At 44.9% G+C, this 23822-nt stretch overlaps 1 protein-coding gene across 4 annotated transcripts in view; it reads left to right on the forward strand.

Annotated features, from left to right (window-relative positions):
* dennd5b (DENN/MADD domain containing 5B) overlaps positions 1 to 23822 on the forward strand; it is a 126317-nt gene that overhangs the window by 54091 nt on the left and 48404 nt on the right. For all 4 annotated transcript variants that reach the window (XM_080754768.1, XM_080754769.1, XM_080754770.1 and 1 more), the window contains exons 4-7: positions 8520 to 8764; positions 10120 to 10414; positions 11513 to 11669; positions 22871 to 23058. In XM_080754768.1, the coding sequence (XP_080610894.1) occupies positions 8520 to 8764; positions 10120 to 10414; positions 11513 to 11669; positions 22871 to 23058 (885 nt within the window). The remainder of the gene's footprint in view (positions 1 to 8519; positions 8765 to 10119; positions 10415 to 11512; positions 11670 to 22870; positions 23059 to 23822) is intronic.

The following is a 23822-nucleotide window of genomic DNA, read 5'->3' on the forward strand; positions in this document are numbered from 1 at the left end:
CTTAAACCCTAGTATATAATTGGTAAAACGTACTTATAATATACGTACTTGGCGTCTTTTTTCCCACTCTCTATCAAATGTCTTTGCCAAAAAATAGCCGATGTACAAGCTCACAATGCGTTGCGTAGATCGGCTATTTTTTGGCAAATGTTCCGACCCAGGATAATGGGATTTTGATTATCGCGATAATATCGTAAATCGCGATCTTTTTCTTTTTTCTTTTTTTTTATAGTAAATCGCGATTTCTTTTGTCACAGCAATCGTGATATGACATTTTCATATCGTCCCATCCCTAGCGTGCACTATGATCCTATATACTGTATGTGTCTGTGAACGTTTGTGTTTACGTTTTGTTGTGCTTGTGGGTGCCTGCTTGTGTGTGGCGCGCACATGTCTGTTTAAGCATGCCTAAGTTATGTGTACTCTTACGTGCATGTGTATTGTTCCCCTGTGTGTGTGTGTGTGTGTGTGTGTGTGTGTGTGTGTGTGTGTGTGTGTGTGTGTGTGTGTGTGTGTGTGTGTGTGTGTGTGTGTGTGTGTGTGTGTGTGTGTGTGTGTGTGTGTGTGTGTGTGTGTGTGTGTGTGTGTGTGGATAATGCAGAAGTATTTGTGTTAATATTGTTACTGTTTAGTAGAAACCTCGTCGTATCTCCATATTTACGTTTTGTTGTAAATTAACGTCCTACTCCATCATACAAGAGTGCCACACAAAAGTTGCGAAAATAGCAGATCTACAATCTCTCAATGCCTCGCACCGGTTTTGGTCTTACTTACATACTTTTAACGCAACAATATGCAGTGCACATTTATGGCTTTTCTGTTTGTGTCTCTGTATGTTGCGTGTGTATGCATGTGCACGTGTCGTCGCATGGAGGTTTCTTTCCGTGTGCGCACGTGCAGCATGCGTGCGCCTCCCTCAGGTAAAGTAATAACCTGGGCCAGATCCTCCATGGCGGAGATGATGAGGTGTGTAGTTGGGTGCTGGGTGTCCCTGGCTCGTGTGACCATCCAAGGTCAGCGCTTTGTGTTTTTTCCATCTACTCTCTAGCGTCAGCAGCCGCTTAATAATTCAAGTCGCGCTTCTCGACTTACGTCGGCATGGAAACGGGCCATTGTGCGGCGCGCACTGCCTGGATTGAAACTGAACACCGGCCTGGTCGACAAGAAGGGAGCGAGGTGTCTGATGGGAGAGAGACATTGGAATATCACCTCTCTCTCTGGCACTATCAATGAATGCAGCCTCCACTGATTTCTGTTGCATCATTCTTGCTTTGCACACCATACTACCACACTCCACAGTAGTTCTCCCAGACTCTTTGGGCTGCCTTACAGTAAACACAGTTTCCCTGATTTCAACACTTAGCTGCAAACTGCAAGGGAAAACCATACCATAGCACGTTATGATAGGGCTGTCACAATTATTACACTATCGTCTAATCGCAATTATTTGACTTAATCGCAAATATTTGACATAATCGCAAATATTTGACATAATCGCAAATATTTTGTCATAATCATCATAATCTTGAATGTTGAAAAATGTTCATACATTTACAATCATTTTCAGAAATAACATAACAATAACAATAACAGTGATGATAACAATATATCATCACTGTCAGGCAGAAACCTATCTCCAAGTTTCAAATGTGTACGTTTTTTCGTAAATTAAAACCCTACTACTTCATCATACAATAGTAGTAAAAATAGCCGATCTACAAGCGCACAACGCCTGGCGTTGTGTACTTGTAAATCATTTTTTAAATTATAAGTAAAAAAAGGAAGGTTTTGGACATACAAGGTCCCGTAAGAAGTAAGGACCCGACAACGACAATATCATTTATTTACCATGAGAAATGTCGCAGCTTGTCTCCGTCTGTGTCAGTCAGTTAGTCAGTACACATTTTTACAGTCTATGGGTTGGTTCCCTTGTCACTGTGACATCACAGGTGATATCACCTATGTAAAAGTCCATATATGGGTATCCCTTTTATGCCCATATATGATTTCATCAATATATATATCGCTGGCCAGATGGCAAAGGCATGGCCCATATCTGTGTGGCTGGTTCAGATAGGGATCTCCATGTATGGGCATAAAATATATGGTATGTATATGGATACATATTATTATTACCAGTAAGACTCCCTAATCGGGAGATAAGCGACCGTTGGTCGCTTATGTCCACAAATATCACAACCTCCACCTCTCACGTCATACGGGTAGCCATAGTTACACCTGGAATGTTGAATCTCCATATATGGAGATAACCTACGCATCACACAAAGTCTGACCTCACCAGCCCATACTTGGGCATGGACGACTTATATCTCCATATACGGAGATGGCCATATATGGAGATACGATGACATCACAGAGTCCACAGCTGATGATGTGGCGTGATGTCATACAATACACAAACAAGCCCTATATAAAGGGGCAATTCTCACCAGGGAAGAGAGCATTGCCTGGAATGTTGAATCTCCATATATGGAGATAACCTACGCATCACACAAAGTCTGACCTCACCAGCCCATACTTGGGCATGGACGACTTATATCTCCATATACGGAGATGGCCATATATGGAGATACGATGACATCACAGAGTCCACAGCTGATGATGTGGCGTGATGTCATACAATAAACAAACAAGCCCTATATACTGATGCGATACGATGCGGAGTCCACAGCTGATGATGTGGCGTGATGTCATACAATAAACAAACAAGCCCTATATACTGATGCGGAGATATGAGCAGGGCAAAGGTGTGACGTGTGACGTGTGACCGACCGACGGACGGACGGCCGGTGGAGGTTTTCATAGTAAACTGCTCCCTGACGGTCGCAAAAATAAAATAAAAAGTCCATATATGGGCATTCCCAGAAACAAATTACCTTTTATGCCCATATATGGAGATTTCTGATGTCATTAATCCCAGGCCCTGCTTTACTCTGATTTACACCCTACCTTCCCCGAAAAGTCCATATGGATATTATATATTAATAAAGGATAAAATAAATAAAATGTCCCTATATACAGTATGGGCATTCCCAGATAATGCCTTTATGCCCATATATGGAAATCCCCAGGCATCAAACCCACTCTGGGGTGTTGGCGGAGGAGAGAGACACAATCACACCTCCTTCATTCCTTCCTTCCTTCCTTCCTGTTTGCCCAGCTGGCAGCAAAGCGGCTGTAATGATCACCTTTCATGCTGTATCTCAGTCCCCTCTGGTCTTGTGAGCATCCATCCACACACGGCTCTGTGTTTTCTGCTCCCCTGCTGTTTTCAGCTTGTTTTCTCTCTTGTCTATTATGTTGTTATTACTTCTTTACCTTTAGCCTGACTCCCGTCTCCCGTAGTGGTTTTGTCTCTCTCGCTCTGTCTGAGGTACAGTATACAGGGAGCCTTACCCTGCTGAAGCAAAAGGGGATAACGACATGGAGATGAGCCATCCACCACAAACAGGATCATTCCACTGGATTATCCAGGAATTCCAGGGAGCGTGCCGCCAACGCCCCCGCCCTCTATTTAGTCAGGCCACGGTTGTATTTATTTGTAACCTCCCGTTTACCTCTAGCAATAGCGATAGCTTAAATAGTAACTAAACAATAAGCCCCCCCCCCCCAGTTATGATGGCTCGCTTCATATTAGTTGATAAGATCTTTAACAGCTTTCCTGTACTATAAACAACAAACTATATGCTGCCCTCTGTTCCTCCAGGCTTCCTTTTGTTTTGATATGTACAGGAAAAGGATAAGAGACATTCAATGGAACTATAGATCACTCTGTACTGAGATTGTACAAGTAAAGTGGATGTAATAGCCTCGCAGACAGACACACATGTGTGATACATCCCTTTCTTATGAGAGCGACAAGTTTGTGTACAGTACTTGTATTACATATATTTGTGAGGACCAAAATGTCTCCGACAATATAGTATAATTTCAGAAATAAACATTGTGAGGACCATTTTCCTTTCCAGGTCCCCACAAGAGAAATGGCTAGGGTTAGATCTGCTTTTGTTTGGCTATTCTTTCATCTAGGCTACTTTCAGCGATTTTCAATGCAGCCCTAAAATGGTGTGTGTGTGTGTGTGTGTGTGTGTGTGTGTGTGTGTGTGTGTGTGTGTGTGTGTGTGTGTGTGTGTGTGTGTGTGTGTGTGTGTGTGTGTGTGTGTGTGTGTGTGTGTGTGTGTGTGTGTGTGTGTGTGTGTGTGTGTGTGTGTGTGTGTGTGTGTGTGTGTGTTGTCCCATGTCCCATTGCCGCTCAATACCGTTCAGAGTTCAGAGTCAACACCAGGAAAGCAGCGGGACCTGATAACATCAACTCTAAGGTGCTTAAGGCTTGCGCGGAGCAGCTTGCTGTCCCCCTCACGCATCTCTTCAACCTCTCCCTGAGGACGGGGAAGATACCACAGCTGTGGAAGTCCTCCTGCATTGTCCCAGTGCCTAAGAAGACCCGTCCCTCGGTCCTCAATGATTACAGACCAGTCGCCCTGACATCACAGGTCATGAAGGTCTTTGAACGGCTGGTTCTGAACCTACTGAGACCGGCGGTCAGTGATCACCTGGACCCCCTTCAGTTTGCCTACCAGGCTGATATTGGGGTTGACGACGCCATCACCTACATGCTCCATAAGTCTCTCACCCATCTGGAAGATCTGGGCAGCACAGTCAGAATTATGTTTTTTGACTTCTCCAGTGCTTTCAACACTATCCAACCGTCTCTGCTTGCGGAGAAGCTTACGCTGATGGGGGTGGACAAGGGCTTTGTGGCATGGATCACAGACTACCTTTCAGAAAGACCACAGTCTGTGAGACTGCAGGGCTGTCGGTCCGATGTGCTGGTGAGCAACACGGGGGCCCCTCAAGGAACTGTGCTCTCACCCTTCCTGTTCACTCTCTATACATCGGACTTCCGCTTCAACTCCAAGACCTGTCATCTGCAGAAGTTCTCAGATGATACCGTAGTGATCAGCAAGATCTCGGGTGACAACACGGCTGAGCACGATGGTGTGGTTAGGGACTTTGTGCAGTGGAGCGAGGACAACCATCTCAAGCTCAACGCAAGCAAGACTAAGGAGATGTTGGTGGACTTCCGCACCTCCAAGAGAGTCCCCCCGGTGCCAAGCACCATTAACGGTGAGGTGGTTGAGCTCGTGGATAACTACAAATTCCTCGGAGTACACCTGAATAGTTCACTGGACTGGTCGGACAACGCGCAGGCGATTCACAGCAAGGGGAAAAGCAGGCTGTTCCTCCTGAGAAGACTGAGATCGTTTGGGGTGTGCAATAGGATGCTACAGATGTTCTATCAGTCTGTCATGGCAAGTGTCCTCTTTTTTGGCATAACATGCTGGGGTGGCAACAACAGAGCAGGTGACACGTTTAACCTAAACAGACTGGTGAAGAAAGCTGGCTCTGTCGTTGGGTCCTCTCTGCAGGGGGTGGAGGAAGTAACCAAGGTGCGCACTGGGAAGAAGCTAGATTCCATCTTGGAGAACTCCTCCCACCCCCTCCATCTAGAGATCACCAGTTACTGGAGTAAGAGAGGAAACGACCGCTTTACCTACCCAGTACGGAGATGTGAGAGATTAGGAAAATCTTTTGTACCGGCTGCCCTTAAGCTGTACAACGAGACACATAACGGACGCTTGAAAAGGTCTCCCTTCCTAACTTAGACTTCGGAACCATTGCTGTATTGACTCTAAGGAACAATTGCTGTATTGACTTTGAACTCTAAGGACCTTCCAGGAAGAGTGCTCAGGTGCGCCTTGCGGTGACACGCTTCCTAGTTTCTTCGTTTTTTCGCACTGATTTTTGACACTGCACTATTAGGTTGTTAGTGTTGGTAGTTTCTGAGTTTTTTTGCTTTGTTTAACAATGACAGTGAGATACTTGTTTGCACTAACTAGCATTGACTGCTATGGTCTCTTTTGCAAGACACTTTATGTATATATACTTATATATTATTCGCCCCCCTCTATTGATGCACCTTCTCCTTATTGGTACTGTACTGCTCTTGTCTTTGTTTTTTTTTTCTTCCCTCTTATCTATCTTTCTTACGTCTCTGTAACTTTGTAAATAACTGTATACTGCTGTGCTACTACTGGACAACTAAATTTCCCCCTTGGGATAATAAAGGTATCTATCTATCTATCTATCTAGAGCAGGGATGTCAAACATACGGCCCGCGGGCCGAATCCGGCCCGCGAGATGATTCAATCCGGCCCCCAGGCTAGAGCATACATTTCTGAGCATTTAGAAAAAAAAAGTAAGTCTCTAGCCCATTCCTGTCAAGAGTTATGATTGTTTTAAGAATTAACCTAACTAATGTCTGTACACTGCAGGCTAGGTTTCTCCCACCTGGCAGTGATTGAGTTGATTGATTGGAATGTTAAGTGACCAGCTCTCTCTCTCTCTTTGAAGATGACAGCATTGCTAGGAATAGGGTGGTTGGTCTGGCTATGAATAATACCTGAACATACCAACAATATTCGAACTGTACTCAAAGATTACACATATTGGACATGGAAATTAATGTTGTTAAAAAAAATAACTTAAAATATAATAATAATAAAAATGTAAAAGTTTTATTATTCCGATATGTTCTGAATATGCCATTATTGTTCATTACTTTTATTTTTTTTATTGTAAAATACAATAAAAATAATTATTGTCCTGCATCAATAATATTTTTTTTAGCCATTTACAAATTATAGTGTACTGGAGACTATCAGGAATTGAATTATTCTATTATCAAATGGTTTATTCTTATTGGCACTTCTTAAAGGAGTAGTTGCCATGGAGCCAATGTAGACTCATTCCTAAAACAGAAATTTGATTACAATAAATGCATGCCTATTGATTCCGGATGGGGACCCAAATGCATTTGGGTCCCCATCCGGAATCAATGGGGGGAAGTGTACTATTATCACATTTTTGTCTTAGTAATGCGACAAATAAAATAAAAATATATTATTGAACTCAATTCTCCATGGCGTGAGTAATCAAAGAAAAAAAAGTCATTTTGGGGATGAACTACTCCTTTAAACAAATAGCATCTCTCGTACCTGCAACTGCAACTGTAATACCAATAATGAAAGTAGCTATTTTACTTAATAATGAACACAATTTGTAAAATGATATACTGCTATACTGCTAGCTACAGCAGTGGCTAAGACGACAGGAAGAAAAACAGAGCGAACATGTGCGCGAGTGTGCATGCCATCCGATCCGCGACTGGTTCGGCCCTCATCCAGTCGCCTTTCATCCAATGCGGCCCTCACCCCAAGATGAGTTCGACACCCCTGATCTAGAGTCACCAATTGTGAACGTCCCACACAGCTTCGCAGGATGCTTGCCAGATTTCATCGCGTTTCTGTGGAAAGAAAGCTTTTTTCTCACCGCACTGTGTGATTTCATTACTCTGTTTTGCGTGTAAACGTGTAATGAGATTTTTTCTGGTCGGGGGGGAGTGAGGAGGGAGTACTTGTCAGAAATGATAAGTGGAAATTGTGATTCGCTTTCCCCTCGCTTAATCCAATCAGAGCCCTGCTGCCCGCTGGGCAAGAGCGAGCTGGAAAAGGAAACCTCGTATGTCAAAAAACGGTTGCTTTTCAGGATTCAAATTCATGAAGGACAGAAACGCATTACGACACATTGTGAGCTTGTACATCTGCTATGTCACACTGTAGTATGACAAGGCAGGGTATTACATTAAAAAAGAAAACAAGAAAACATTAAGAAGTTGAAATATGGAGATATGAGGTTTCTGCCCGACAGCAACAAATGATGTGTACTGTAAGTGTGTACATATAGTACAGTACTACGCCTGTGCCTGTGCAGGTATTGTTGCATGTGGGATTACATGCATCAATTCAATTCCAAGGAGCTTTATTGGCATGAGAAAACATACGTTTACATTGCCAAAGCAAGTGTCACAAATAAAATAAAAACAGTTGATAACGGGGAACATTGGAGTTGGAGGGGGTACAGCATTGTGTAAACAGAGCTATGTCCCATTGTGACATTTTATATATATATACAGGGTATAAAGCTTTTGAAGCAAATAGCAGCATTATTTTTTCTCAAAATGCATTTAAAGGTAGCAGCTCTGTTTCATACTGTATGTGCAGTAGGTCTAGGTGTCAATCCGTGGTTTGTAGTCCTTAGGGTGGTTGTGTTCCAGTCTCTAGCCTTCTTTCGTCGCAACAGTTCACAAATCTTGCTGCTGTGTTCGCACATTGTTGTATTTCTCCCAGTAGGTACAGTATGGCAGTTTTTCATCATTGTTCATGTTTTCAAACTCACTTCGGGTGTGTGTAATCTGTTGGAAGTATGTGTCTCTGATGTCTTGATGTCTATCAAGGGTTCATTTGGTTACCAACTCTCCGACCAACTCTCCATCATTTAGCTGGGGACCACCTGGAACCCCCTCAAGGACCACTGGTTGAGAACCACTTCTCTAAACGTCTATTGTTGTCTCTCTCTCTCTCTCCCTCCCTGTCCAGCTGTGCATGCCCAAAGGCCTGTCGTTCCGGACCCAGGCGGACCAGCGCACGCCCCAGTTCCACTCCTTCATCATCACCAGGGAGGACGGCTCGCGCACCTACGGCTTCGTGCACACCTTCTACGAGGAGGTGACCAGCCCCCAGATCTGCTCCGCCATGCAGACCCTCTACCAGATGCACAACGCAGAGCACCCCTCCTCCTCCTCCTCCGCCAACCCTTCCTCCTCATCCTCCTCATCCTCAAGGTTGTTTTACTTTAGCATCTTTTGTTTTTGTATCCACTATAGAACCATCTTCTATACTTGGTCAATTGGAACGGAGTTGGCTCTGTACTTGCATCTACGTGCAGTTTGATCGTTTAGAATTTGGGCTAATGTTGCTCCCAGAATATGGATGCTGGCTGGGGTTCAAGTGATTAAAGTGGTTAGAGTCGTATTTATTTTATTAGTTTTAATATTCAACTACTGCAGTGGTTCCCAAACGGTTTTGCTCGAGGCCCCAAAAGAGAAATCTGCACGGTGTCGCCCTGGAGCGAGTGTGCTATTCCTATCAGATCTGAGGAGAGTAGGGGGAGGAGCTTGTGCAAGGACGTACTGTGATTGGCCAGTAGCCAAACACTCTCGCCTAAACATTATTTACTATTCTGTCCCTATCAGGACGCAACTTGAAACGGGCTGAGTCGGCTCAAGCGACCTTCACAACGTTTGACAATGTTTCACAACTGTGGTGCCTCTCGTGGCTCAAGGTCGCTTGAGACGCCGCGCCTCCGTCGCGATCAAAAATCATACTTGATACTTTATCAGCCCCAAACTGTGAGAGAGGCACTTCCGCGTTGGGCTTGGCCTCTGCTCAGATCCAGTAGGACAGTGGTTCTCAAACTTGGGGTCGGGACCCCAGGTGGGGTCCCCAAATTATTTTGTGGGGTCCACAGATGATTAGCTTAATGTCATTTTCTTTTTTCACCCAGCAGTAAACAAACCAACACACAGTATAAGTGTATACAGGGTATCTGCACATTTATTAAGTGACAATTTCGCCTCGCAGTGCTCTCCCGGTCGCTCCTAGCCCGAGTTACGGCATTTTATGTGCGCTGCAGTGGCGGGGGTCCTCCACTAAGGGGCGCGACCACTTTTGCATCTGTTCTGGAGCACCAGGAGTCGGTGGTCCCTGGGAATTCCCCGTGAGCAGCCCCGTTGGGGTGGTCATTTGGTAATTTTTGCACTTTTTGGCACCGCTGTAGCTCCGGGGGTCCCTGGAGGGGTGGAGGCTGTGGATTGGCAGGCAAGGAGTGTGTGTGCAAAGTTTGGCATGGATAGGGGCAACGGTGGCGGAGATATGAGAAGGGCAAAAGTGTGACGTGACGGAGGGAGGGACGGACTGACAGGCGGTGGAGTTTTTGATAGTAACTGCGATCGCAACAACTACGGTCGCAACAATTCCAAGTGGTTTTGGGGGTCACGGCCTAAAAAGGTTTGAGAACCCCTGTGCTCCTGCCTGGGGCGCTCAGAGTTTTACTTTTTCAGAGTAATAAATAGCCCATTTTGAACACTGAACTCCAATATAATAACCCTGGTCCTCCTCTTCCCTCTTCCTCCTCCAGCATGGACTCCCTGGCCAGCAGCCTGGACGAGGCCGAGACCCCCAACTCGCCGTCCGCCCGGGCGGCGGGGGGTCTGGGCGGCTACGACTCGTCGCGGGACACCCTGTACGTGTCCAAGGCCCTGTGTCTGGTCACGCCCATGCCCTTCATGCACGCCTGCCGCCGCTTCCTGTCGCAGCTGCACCGCGCCGTGACGGGCGCCACGCCGCCGCCGCTGCCCCTGGAGAGCTACGTGCACAACATCCTGTACGAGGTGCCCCTGCCCCCGCCCGGACGCTCCCTCAAGTTCCACGGGGTGTGTGTGATATGGCAAAATAATATGAAATGTACTCAAATGCAGTGGTGGAAAGTGGTTGCACACATGCCAAAATACCTGTACAGTATGAGAGTGGAATCCCCATTCTGCCTATGCATTTCAATGAGAAAGGAGCGGTTTCATGCCAGTTGAGGATTTCTGCAAAAAACACTCCATTCTCATTGAAATGCATGGGCGGAATGGGGAATCCACCCTTATAGGTATTTTGGTGTGTGTACACCCTTACACAAGTAAAAGTCTGGAATTCAAAATGTACTTGAGTAAAAGTATGAAAGTGTTGGCATCAAAATGTTCTTAAAGTACCAAAAGTAAAAGTACAAAATGTTTGAAAATAGCAGATCTACAAGCTCACAACACGTCACATTATGACGCGTGGTGAGCCTAGGTATAAAATAGGGCTAAAATGGATTGTTTTAAAATATAATCATTTATATCTGCAAAGTAACTTGTAACTAAAGGTTTCAAATAATTGTAGTGGTACTTAGTTACTTTACAAGTAGGTCGGGAGTGGCTTATTGTCGGTATCAGCCGGTAACACGCGGGAGTCTGTCCCCGTTACAATGCGCTAGACCCCTGGGAGATGGACTGCTGAGGTGGAGCGCCACACCACATCAGCTCCCAGTACTTGCCACACAGCTTGCCATGCCGTGCTACTCATACGCTGAGTTGGCGGTGCCCGGAATCGAACCCACGACCTTGTGGTCCAAAGGCGAGAGCTCTACCGACTGAGCTACGGTATATAGTGTTATCTATAACAAGGGTCTTCAATTGTGTGATAGAATCCTTTTTGTTCTTTTTTTATATTAACCACTTGAACCCTAGTCTTATTCTGAGTACTTTCTGCGAGGCGTTGTGAGCTTGTAGATCTGCTATTTTTGGCAAAGAGCTTTGGTGTAGAGGGGAGAAGTATTGACAGTTCAAGTGGTTAAATATCTGAAAACACAAATTGACATGAATCCAAAATACACTTCATGATCGTGCTGTCAAACAATGAAACTATATGGAATCTATCTCTCCCAACTAAGGGGTCCTTTGCATGAAAACAGACCCCTGATCTATTATTGTCTTGTTCAACAGGTGTACGAGCCCATCGTGTGCCAGCGGCCCGGCCCGGGGGAGCTGCCCCTGGCCGACTTCCCCCTGGGAGAGGCCTTCAGCCTGCTGGGCGTAGAGAACCTGGTGCAGCTGTTCACCTGCACCCTGCTGGAGATGCAGATCCTCCTCTACTCGCAGGGTAAGGACAGGGGCATCACAAGCTGGGGGGGGTGGGACTGAGTTACTAGGGCCCAAGGTGGAGGAGGGGGCCTTAATTATTTTATACTTTAGCTATTGAAAAATAGCAGATATATAGTGCTGCGAGCTTGTAGATCTGCTATTTTTTGAAAAGTCGTGAAAATGTGTGCAAATCTTTGAATATGTGTATTTTTCTTTTGACTCAAATTTTGCTTCTGGGAGGGGTTCCTGGAACTAAATATTTTGGGATGGGGGTCCGTGGCCAAATACATATCATTTTGGGGGTCCTTCACATGAAAAGGTGGGAACATAGAAACATAGAAACAGGATTTGAAATATTCAAAGACTTGCACAAATTGTCACGGTTTTTCAAAAATAGCAGATCTGCAAGCTCGCAGCGCAGCACTCGTTGTGAGCGCTGTGAGCTTATATACTGTATCTGCTATTTTTCAATAGTTAAAGCATAAAATAACGCAGTGAATCCTTGTACCCAGGGCCCAGAATTTGGTGCGACACCCCTGGGTAAGGATGACGCTGCATGCATACGCTTTCTTTATGCAAGTAAACGACTTCACTCAGGCAGTCTCCCCCGGCTTTACTCAGCGCGTTGCTCTACTTTGTGGTCTGACTTCACCTTTTGACCTACATTTACATCTCTGCGTCCTACTCCTTTTCTCGGCAGCGCTCCATCCCTCCTACACATTCTAATCAGCGTGGTTTAACAGGCGCACACAAAAAAATACATACAAGTACAAGTTTTGGCATTTTGTTTTCGATTTCGGATTTCTTTCTTTTGGTAATATGGATTAGTCAGGGGCAACATTCAACAAGATCAGATAAACACACGTCACACAAACATGCTCTTCTCTATCTGAAAGAACCTTGCTGGGAACGTGGGCTGATAAGGTGGACAGGTGGCAGAGCAGCAGGGGGATGAGAGGGGTAGTTTATCGTTTCTGTCAGCCAGAAACGTCTTATCTCCATATTTTAACTTTGGTAAATTAACGCCCTACGTGATCATACTACAGCGTCACTCAAAAGTTGCAGATCTACAAGCTCTTTTCACGCAGAGTTTCGAGCTTGTAGATCTGCTACTTTTGCTGAATTTGAATCCTGAAAAGTACCAGTTTTGGACATATGAGGTTTCCAGACAGACAGAGACACCGTACTCTGTCCTCCATTCACACTTGAGCCATCCAAGCCCTGCCCCTCCGCGCACACACACACCCACACCCACACCCGCCCTTCATCATCACACGTCCTGGATCTGTGATCTGTGACATTGAGATTTGCTGTGTCCTGTCCTGGTCTGGCCCCGTCCACAGCTGGTTGTGACGCCAAAACGCTGTTGGGGATTAGAGAGACAGTAATCAGTGATGACCGTGGCAGAGCGCAGGTTTACTGTAGTGCAGTACTAGTGCACTGTGCTGAATCCCAGCTGAGAGAGAGGGAGCTGCTTGGACAGGCCAGCGGGCCACAAGTGTGAGATTGGAATTTTTGACAGCCAAGGGTCAGGCAGTATTTTTGGCCTGGCAGGTTGTAGGCTAGAGCTTGATGCAATGCAATATTGAGCAATGCTCCTGATCTAACTGAAATCGGAGAGCACTGATATTAAGATATTCATCTCATTAGGGTAATACTAACAATTATGCGGGGAAACTAGAAAGGTGAGTAGAGCGCAAATCTCTGCCAGGGACGACATGGTCGCCGTTGACCGATTGAAAAAAAGAAAAATTGGGAATTGAGTCCCTTGGCCAGTTAAAAGAAATATGACACGGATCGGCATAGTAGCTTGCGAGGTTAACTGTGGACACACACACACACACACACACACACACACACACACACACACACACACACACACGTGTGTGCCTTTTGGAGATCATTTAAAGATAAGACTGTGGATGGAGGGGAGATCTTTTATCCATATGACACGGCAGACACCCAGCTCCACGCTGCCCCCCTGCTCCACTCTCATCCCGTCATCCTTTGATGAAAGATGTGCCTCTATGTTTTATTCATCACCCTCGTCGTTAGAAGCAATCGCATCCAGAATGGGAATAATTAAAAACCACTCATTCGGGCGATAAAAACATCCCTGTCTTGTTTTAGCGCTCGTCATTTTTCACAGAGGATGCAACCATCGGCGTTCAATCTTGCGTCACCCGCGCGAGAGGAGCCCCTGCTTCTTTGTAATGAGGACGAGGGAGCCTGCGCTGTTCGGCCTGCTGCGTCCTGGATGATTGACTGGTTCACTTTGGGTCGAACCGTCCATAGAAACTAATGAGACGAGACCCGTCATATGTTCTCCTAATCAACAACCAATTAAACCATGACAGATGGAGGCTTCCCCCACCAGCATCCACCAACCTGCACGCACGCACGCGCTCACACAGGTTCGCATTGATATACTTGTGAGGACATCAGAATTTTAGGACAGCGTTGAAAATAGCTGAAAAATGGCAGACATCGCCACACAACTAAGTATAAAATAGAGAAAACACTAAATCTAACCTCTAAATGCCTCATCTTACCCGTAACCCCAACCTGAATCCTTTGTAATTGTAAACCTTTCTTTAAACCTTTTTTTTACACAGACACACACACACACACACACACACACACTCACACTCACTCACTCACTCACTCACTCACTCACTCACTCACTCACTCACTCACTCACTCACTCACTCACTCACTCACTCACTGGCTACGATAGTTAGGCGGAGAAAGTGACAAACGCATTTCTTACCCAATCACGTGGCTCAGTGGGGGGTGATGGAGGTCCCTGAATTTAATTACGACACAACCGACCCACCGTTGATTTGTATTCCTGGCAGGCTTCCCTGTGAGGCTGGATGCCTGTCAATACAACAGGGACCAATAGGGACACAATATCCATGGAACATCAGTAGCAATCAGTAGTGTGAAGGTTCTGGTGAAATCTGTGCACCACACTATACAGGGCATATATAGGCCAGTGGTTCTCACCCTTGAGCCTGGCTGGAGGACGTTGCAAGAAGTGGGCCCCCAAATAATTGGCAAGACACTAAGATTTGAATGATACAGCATGCTACAGCATAACAAATTCAAATGAGGTTAAAACACTAATGTCATGGTATTTTTTTTTTCTTTTTCTAAAACCTTGAAAAGTTCGTTTTCATTGTACATTGTCTATATTAGTACCCCCACGGAATATGGATATAAAAGTGATGGCCTCGCTCTAACCCTCCCTTCCCCTCCCTATTGAATTATGTCCACTATCAAAACCTCCACCGGCTGTCTGTCAGTCTGTCCGTCACACGTCACGTCACACTTTTGCCCCTACTCATATCTCCTCCACCGTTGCCCCGATCCATGCCAAACTTTTCACACACACTCCTTGGCTGCCAAACCCCTGATTTCTCACATGGCCCTCACCACCATGGGGCCGATTCTTGCAAAACAATTTTTTGGACACCGCTCCTACAGATTTTGCCCTAAAATCACACAAGCGGTACACAGTATCTCTAAAGTCATGTCATCATCATGGATCTGTCCCATTTCCCATATTCCCTCCTGATTGGTTACCATTGCCTTCCTAAAGTTTGTGTATGCGACCTGACGGTCTCTTATCTCCAGATTAGGGAGTCTTACTGTTATGTGTCAAATACCATAATATCCCCATCTGAGAAAGCACCCAATTTCAGTTCCTTTTCCTATCCGAGACTGAGAGTGCTTTCCTCCGCTGTTCTTCGTTCCCCAGTGTACTGTCACACTTTCACACTGACTCATGCGCTCATGCTCTGCATTGCTTTGGCTCATGGAGGACGTGCACTCCCTGCGTGCATTTGATTTTTTCTTCTTTCAGTCAGCTGTTTCTCCTTGAGACACAGCTGGCCACAATGTGGCCAGTGTTGAGTTTGTTTTTCGTTTTTTTTTACAAATGATCACGGGTCATTCCACACTTGTCTTATGCTCTTTGTAGTTTCCATATTTCTAAGAGGAGTTTCTCATACACAGTTTGCACACATTGCTCTGCAAAGATACAGTAAACATCCCGTTCAGGAGGAGTGAAATACTCCTGTGTAGTAACAATAATTACTGTCCCATCAACAAGGTGTGTGTGTGTGTGTGTGTGTGTGTGTGTGTGTGTGTGTGTGTGTGTGTGTGTGTGTGTGTGTGTGTGTGTGTGTGTGTGTGTGTGTGTGTGTGTGTGTGTGTGTGTGTGTGTGTGTGTGTGTGTGTGTGTGTGTGTGTGTGTGTGTGTGGCGGGGGGGGTGTCTCACTGATTGCAGATGATATTACTGCTGATTTTGGAGCTGCAATAGAAATAGACTTTCTGCGTGGGTTGTGTGTTATGGCTATGGAACAGTACTTTGGAAGCCAAATATCTATTAGTTTGGGGGACCATGACATGTGATACAAACGCAGCAGATGGGAGTTGCAGTAATATGAACAAAGTAACAGGAATGTCTTGGTGTGTGTGGGAGTCATTTGATTCCCACACAGCCAACCTTGATCATGTTCAGACTTGAGAGATGTGGTGAACACTGTTTTTTTTAATATATATTCTCACCACCATAAATACACAGGTGACTGGATTATCCTGTTTCCATTAAACCATTTGAACCGCAACGCCCCCCATTCTGGGTGAGGGGACGTTCACCAGATAGCTCACAACGCTCACAACGTTGTGAGCTTGTAGATCAGCTACAGTACCATCTTGTGAAGAGATTCCTGCGTGGAAGGAAACAAGAGCAAGACCAAGTGCAGTTGCAACTCAGGTCCGTTGCATTAAAGGAGCTATAGTCAACTTTTTCATTGTAGGGCCGACACTTTGTTTACATCCTAGTCTATAGACTAGAATGTAAACAAAGTGTCGGTCTGACAATGGCCAAAATAATTATTTTATCATTATTTTACACTATTTGTGGTCATTTTTGAATAGAAACACATATATGAAGCTTATTTTTTTATACAATATTTTCGAAACATTATTTTTATTTTAGCATCCGTTTTTCAAGAAAAAGTTGACTATAGCTCCTTTAAGAGTAGACCGTAGAGAGTTAAACCTTGGCTTGGAGACAGAGGGTAGCGTTCATGGCCAAGTAAGTGGTTAAGGCGTACAGCACAATATTGACACAATAGTGTCGGTTTTCAAAGCATGTTGTTACCAGTAAAGAGCAGGTATATCATTTGGCAAGAAGCACAACATTTTTGGATAAAGCCATATTTGAATGAATAGACCAAGCAGGACAATGCAAGTCTTCTGTCAAATAAGAAAGAAGAGTAGCACAGGCTTTGATGCCCAACAGAGTGTCCCTGCAGGGGTTCCAAACCCGGTGCCCGGCGACAAATTTGCGGCATGTCACTCTGCGACTCTCTCCCAGTTGTACTGTACTGTAACTGTACGCTATATTGGAATCCGTAGGAGACGCTTGCGGAAGGAGCGCATGTTTTCTGTGATGACGACGGAGGCTTGCCGTCTCAGGTGACCTTGAGTCACGCCAGACACCGCCGAGCCAGCGGTAGCGTGCGAGTCGCCATGTCGAGCGTTGCGAAGGTCACATGAGCCGACTCAGCGCCGTTACCGAGTTATGTGCCGTTGTGGACAGAATCGTAAATCTCCATCCCCCCGACTGCACGGTCCAAGTGAACACCGCAGAGTGCTCTCGACCTCCGCTCCAGCCAATCACAAGCCATGGATTCTAATGTATTCACCCCCGTATCCTACGGACTCAATTATCGCTAACTGTACTATCAAAATAATGGCAGAAAAAGGAGAGTTCAGAAGACCATGAGTGACTTAGGAAGCTCATCTGACACACCAGTTCCACAAGTTGCATTTAGTAAAGTGATATATTTTGCCCTTAGCTGAGCGTTGTGTCACGAAACGGAGCCTTACTTCTAAAGTTTCATCCATTATGCACAATCGCAGTGAGGCTGTTCACAGTGTGTCATGATGGTTCTGCTTCAGTAGACGTGTTTGTATTTGTGTGTGTGTGTGTGTGTGTGTGTGTGGTGGGGGTGGGCGTGCGTGTGCAAGCACTCTACTGTACTCCACAGCTTTGCTATAGTTTTTACTCAGCATTGTGTGTGCTCTATCTGGGTTAACTTGAGCTTTCGTTCTACATTTCTCCCTGCTGTGTTCTCTGATCCTCTTCTCTCTCTCCCTCCTGCTCTGTTCTCTGCTCTGCTCTCCGTTAGCAGTGATCGTGCTCTCTGTCAGTGGTGGAAAAAGACTTCAGTAAGAGTATCAATACTGCAATATAGAAATACTGTTACAAGTAAAAGTCCGGAATTCAAAATATACATGTGAAATTCAAAATATACATTGCGATGCATTGCCTTCTGAAGTTTGTGTATGCGACCTGACGGTCGCTTTTCTCCCGATTAGGGAGTCTTACTGGTAATATTATAATTTATATCTGCAAAGTACAGTAACTAGTAACTAAAGTTTTCAAATACATGTAGTGGAGTAAAAGTACAATATTTGGATCCGAGGTGTAGTGGAGAATTTAGAAAGTACAGTACTTAAGTAAATGTACTTAGTTACTTTACACCGCTGCTCTCTGTGCCCTGCTGGCTTTACTTGCGCCAATAAGGACAATCACCATACCATTAGATCAGTGGTTCTCAAACTGTGGGCCGTGAGGGTATTTTAAGTGGCCCCCAAATAATTGGCAAAACACTATTGATAGATTAAAAAATCTATCAAATATCTAAAAGTTATTAAAACAAAAAAAGAAAAACACAATCTTAAAACCTTGAAACGTGTTTCATTGTGATACCAATAAATAGGAACCACACTATGCTAGTTCCATTGGTCCAAGTCGGAACACAATCGCTTGATTGACCAGTAAAATAAACAAAAATGCACTGTGATTGAACACTTTCGAGATGTTCAAGTGGGCCCCGATCCAGAAAAGGATGAGAACCACTGCACTACTAGATGACTAACATGATGACATGATGCATTTTGTGTGGGCGTGAGTGACTACTTTTACAATCTTGAACGTTTTGGAAATCTGACTGGTACCATCATACACCTACATCTTCTTTTATCAGATTATCTTCTACATGGACTACACACTACAGTATTTTAAAACAATGGGGCATCACACACTACAGGATTCTGGTTAGATTATTGGGCTTGCCCAAACGCAGCACCTCAACGTCATTTCATCTCATGAGTAGCAGATGCAAACCGTATATTATTTAACTCTATGATGTACTGCAAGTGTAAACAACGAACGTAGCCAGTTAAACTTACAGTGGCGACAACCGGGTTGTATTTTGTCTGGGAAGTGTTCTTGCCACATATCAACTATAGCTCCTGATCTAAACTTGGGTAGGGAAAGTTGTGAATAAAAGCAACATAAAATATGACACACAATAACAGGATTAAAAATAATAATGCACAATGGCACGAAAAACAAAACAGAAGTTACAGTAAAGGCAAAAGGGAGAGGAGATGTGGTCAGATGGGTGGGCCCTGAATGCTTTTTAGAGATTTTTAAGTGGGCCCTGGGCCAGAAAAGGTTGAGAACCACTAATTTACTGTTTTATTTTTTGTGATTGTCTTTTTTTTTTATCCTGGCTTTGTTCTCCATACATGACGTACCCACCCAGGACTTTAGTTTTCCTGAGAACTCCATCAAACACGTCAGTCGTTTACTTCAGTGAGCAGTTCAAGAGGATGTCTGCTAAATTGCTACTGTGGAAGCATGCAACGAGACATGGAGTGATTATCCACGTTCAACCCGCCGTGCCCTGTTTTGGGCATGTGACTAAGGGCAAATATATCCGATCTACAAGCTCAAAGCGCGAGGCGATGCAATGCGCCATGAGCTTGGAGATCGGCCATTCGATTTGGCCATTCGTCATACGACAATGTGCTGTATATATTTGAGTGGGTGCACTAAATGCACACACTCTTGCTGTCACAGCTGGCCTATCCGTCATCAACCCAGGCAGCCTCCATTAGGGGCCAAGCGGTGAATAAAACAAACGATCCCCTCCCCTGTCTAACACATATTGGGATCATTAATTTCTCTGCTCTAAAGTCCTCGTATGCTTAATGGCTTGCTTTGTACCTCGGCTTCAACATCACAAACACCGCTAGTCACTAATGGATGAGGACACACACACACATTCACACATTTTAATTTATTTATTTGGAACATTATTTTTAAGACATAAATCATGTCAAAATCTAAATATATTGAAGTAAAAATCATGAGCAGCATCATGATCAGTTGTCTATATATACGCTAGACACAAGCAGACTATCATACAGTTAGGGGTATACAGTAGGTGACGGCGTCTTTTCCACTAATGGATGAGAACACACATGCGCGCGTGTGCACACACACACACACACACACACACACACACACACACACACACACACACACACACACACACACACACACAGACAGACGCACACGCACAGAGATGCTTAATGGACACACAGATTTGTGCTCTCTTTCCTCCTGCGTGTGCATGAGTGCGCACACACACACACACACACACACACACACACACACACACACACACACACACACAGGGTAAAGCTACTGAAACTCTCCACGTTTCTTTTGTGTAATATAAATCAGTTGGGGCCGTGTGGTTAGTGCAATGAGGGCCTTGGAAAAGCATTTTGAATGAGTGTGCACCATAGCTCTGTATCCCCTGTCTGCCTGAGCAGGCCGGGGAGATGGAACTCCAAGGTATGGATGTGGAGGACAAGAGAGGCAGAAGGGAAATGGAGAGAGAGAGAGAGAGAGAGAGAGTATATCGGATAAATTGGTAACTGATTTTCTTTCGTTCTTGTTCTCGGTCTTCCTGGAGGACACACTGGCTTGTTCTCTCATGCCATTATAATCATACAGTATGTCTGATGAAACTACCGCTGAACTCTGTACCAAAACCACTGGCCTTGATCTGTTTTAGGGAAGAGGAGAGGCAGCGCGCACACATACAAACATACGCACGCACGCACGCACGCACACACGCACACACACAGAATGCAATTCCTCTGGCTTTCTCACTCCCCATGTTATTCTCATATTCAATGTTATGTCTGGTTATGCCCGGGTGTTGTCCTCTGAAAATGGCAGATCTACAAAGATCGTCTATTTTCAGCATGAAACCCAGAGTAAATTCAGGCATTACGACACCATCAAGGCCTACCAAAATATGTTTTGTCAAAAAAAAGTGTGGGGGGGGGGGCACGGTGGCACAGTGGTTAGCGCTTCGCCTCACAGCTAGAAGGTCCTGGGTTCGATTCCTGCCGGGGGACGCTGTGGGCGCTGGGGGCGTGTTCCTCCCTCCCCTAGGTGGGGTTGGCGATAGAGCCTTTCTGTGTGGAGTTTGCATGTTCTCCCCGTGTTTCCTAGGGTAGATGCCCTCACAAAAACATGCAGTAGTCCTGGTTTCTATACTACCTCCCCCTCGCCAGCCAGGTGCTCCCCAATTCCCCTGGCGTGGCAGGGGGAGAGCGGAAACCAGGACTACAGGTTAGGTAGTTGGCACTGGGTGAGAAAATGGGTTGCAAAACCGTAAAAAAAAAGAAAGAAAATCAAATCTATACTATAATTTTGCGAATGTCTGAGTGAGTGTCTGAGTGAGTGTCTGAGTGAGTGTCTGAGTGTCTGTCACAGCGTTTCTCCTCGGTGGCTGGAGCAATTGATCTGAAATCGCATCACCATAAGCATATGAACACACCTGACATAACTGTGAAGCCCGTTTGTCACTTTCACAAATCGTATGCTGTATATTAGCATTTTTATGGTGTATCTATTATCTATTCTGCATCTAGCTTGAGGCAAAATGTTTAACCAGCTCTGTGTGTGTGTGTGTGTGTGTGTGTGTGTGTGTGTGTGTGTGTGTGTGTGTGTGTGTGTGTGTGTGTGTGTGTGTGTGTGTGTGTGTGTGTGTGTGTGTGTGTGTGTGTGTGTGTGTGTGTGTGTGTGTGTGTGTGTGTGTGTGTGTGCAGGCAGGCAGGCAGGCAGGCAGGCAGGCAGGCAGGCAGGCAGGCAGGCAGGCGGGTGTGTGTGCAGGCGGGTGGGCGGGCGGGCTGGGGGGGAGGGGAACAGTATCTCTGTAGCCATTAAACGAAACGGGATTCTTACATTGATGCTCCTACATCATGCAAGCACCAGTTAGAGTTACTTTCCATCCCTCATATACTGTGTGCACAGTGCACATCCCATAACCCACACACTGCACATCATTTTGGAGCTCATATCTTTGAACGGGTAAGGGCTAGTGTAGATTTAGTTAACTAAAACTAGATTAAAACAAAAACTAAAAACAGCTGACAAAAATAGCGGTCAAACATTTCTACATTTCTCAAAATAGAGATACTGAAAAGTGAATAAATTATCTTGGGAGCATTAAGACCTGCTTTTCTTCTTTTCAGATGATAAATATGTAACTAAGACTAAATCAAAATGTGCTGTCAAAATGAGCACTGCATGGGTCTAATCCAGGGGTCTTCAACGTTTTCAGGCCAAGGACCCCTTAGTTGAGAGAGAGACGAAGCAGGGACCCCCACAACCTTTTCATAGATTCCATATAGTTTCATTGTCTGACAGCACAATCATCATTGTATTTTGGTTTCATGTAAATTTTTGTTTTCGGATACGTATTTAACCACTTGAACCGTCAATACTTAAAGGAGCTATAGTCAACTTTTTCTTGAAAAACGGATGCTAAAATAAAAATAATGATTCGAAAATATTTTATAAAGAAATAAGCTTCATATATGTGTTTCTATTCCAAAATGACCACAAAAAGCGTGAAATAATGATAAAATAATCATTTTGGCCATTGTCAGACTGACACTTTCTAGTCTATAGACTAGGATGTAAACAAAGTGTCGGCCCTACAATGAAAAAGTTGACTATAGCTCCTTTAGCTTGACTTTTCACTCTGTACTTAGTCTGCTCTTTTCCCCTCTACGCCAAACGTCTTTGCCGAAAATAGCAGAGCTTGTAGATCTGCTATTTTTGGCTCAAGTTCCCAGGATACGTACACTAGGATTCAAGTGGTTAATATAAAAAAAGGAGAAAAAAGTTTCTATCCCACAGAGGACAGAGGAGGACAGACCTGTAGTAACTCTCAGGACCCCCTAGGTGGTCCCGGACCAACCTGTTGCAGACCCCCTGGTCTAATCTGTGTCTCTCTCTCTGTCTCCGGCGGTGTTCTTCTCAGACTACCAGCGGCTGATGGCGGTGGCGGAGGGCGTCACCACGCTGCTGTTCCCCTTCCAGTGGCAGCACGTCTACGTGCCCATCCTACCCGCCTCCCTGCTCCACTTCCTGGATGCCCCGGTGCCCTACCTGATGGGCCTGCAGTGCAAGGAGGGCACGGACCGCTCCAAGCTGGAGCTCCCTCAGGAGGTATGCAGCTGTTAAACCCATTCAGAACGGGGTACATATTATTGTGTAGTATTATTTTATGCTTTAACTATTGAAAAATAGCAGATATACAAGCTCGAACGTGGCACTCTGTGCCGCGCTGCAAGCTTGTAGATCTGCTATTTTTTTTTTAAATGAGGAAATTCGAATTTTTACCCGATTCTATAAGTGTCTTTTGAATCCTTCTAAGGTTTTTTGAAAAGGCCATGTTTCTATGTCAGCAATCTGGCCAGCCATCGTCAAAGAAAAGGTCCTTTTCACTTAACTGAAGCTCAGTTAGTCTGTTCTTGAGAGACTACTATGTCAGTGGTGCTGAAACGGATCCGCATCTCAAAATATTTAGTTCCAGGGACCCCCCGGAAGCAAAATTTGAGTTACAAAAGTTCGCTTTAAAAATACATACATTCAAAGATTTGCACACATTTTCACGACTTTAAAAAAAATAGCAGATCTACAAGCTTGCAGCGCGCTGTGAGCTTGTATATCTGCTATTTTTCAATAGTTAAAGCATTCAATAATTCTAGGCCTAATGGGTTAAAGTTCTCAGTCCTGGGGACGGATTCCAGTCTTGAGGATTCCATAGGGGCTATTTCTGAGATCAGTGCAGATCCGCCAAAAAAAATTATAAGTGGGAGCGATTTGCAGCGGCGTTTTGACAAAGTCGTCAAAACGCTAGTCAAGTGATCTCCAAACTAAAAAGCAGTTATAATTTCAAGATATGAGTGTTTGAATTGGCCAGACTAGCA

This window comes from Nannobrachium achirus (genome assembly GCF_963921795.1).
Source record: "Nannobrachium achirus genome assembly, chromosome: 23".
In the NCBI taxonomy this organism is placed as follows: domain Eukaryota; kingdom Metazoa; phylum Chordata; class Actinopteri; order Myctophiformes; family Myctophidae; genus Nannobrachium; species Nannobrachium achirus.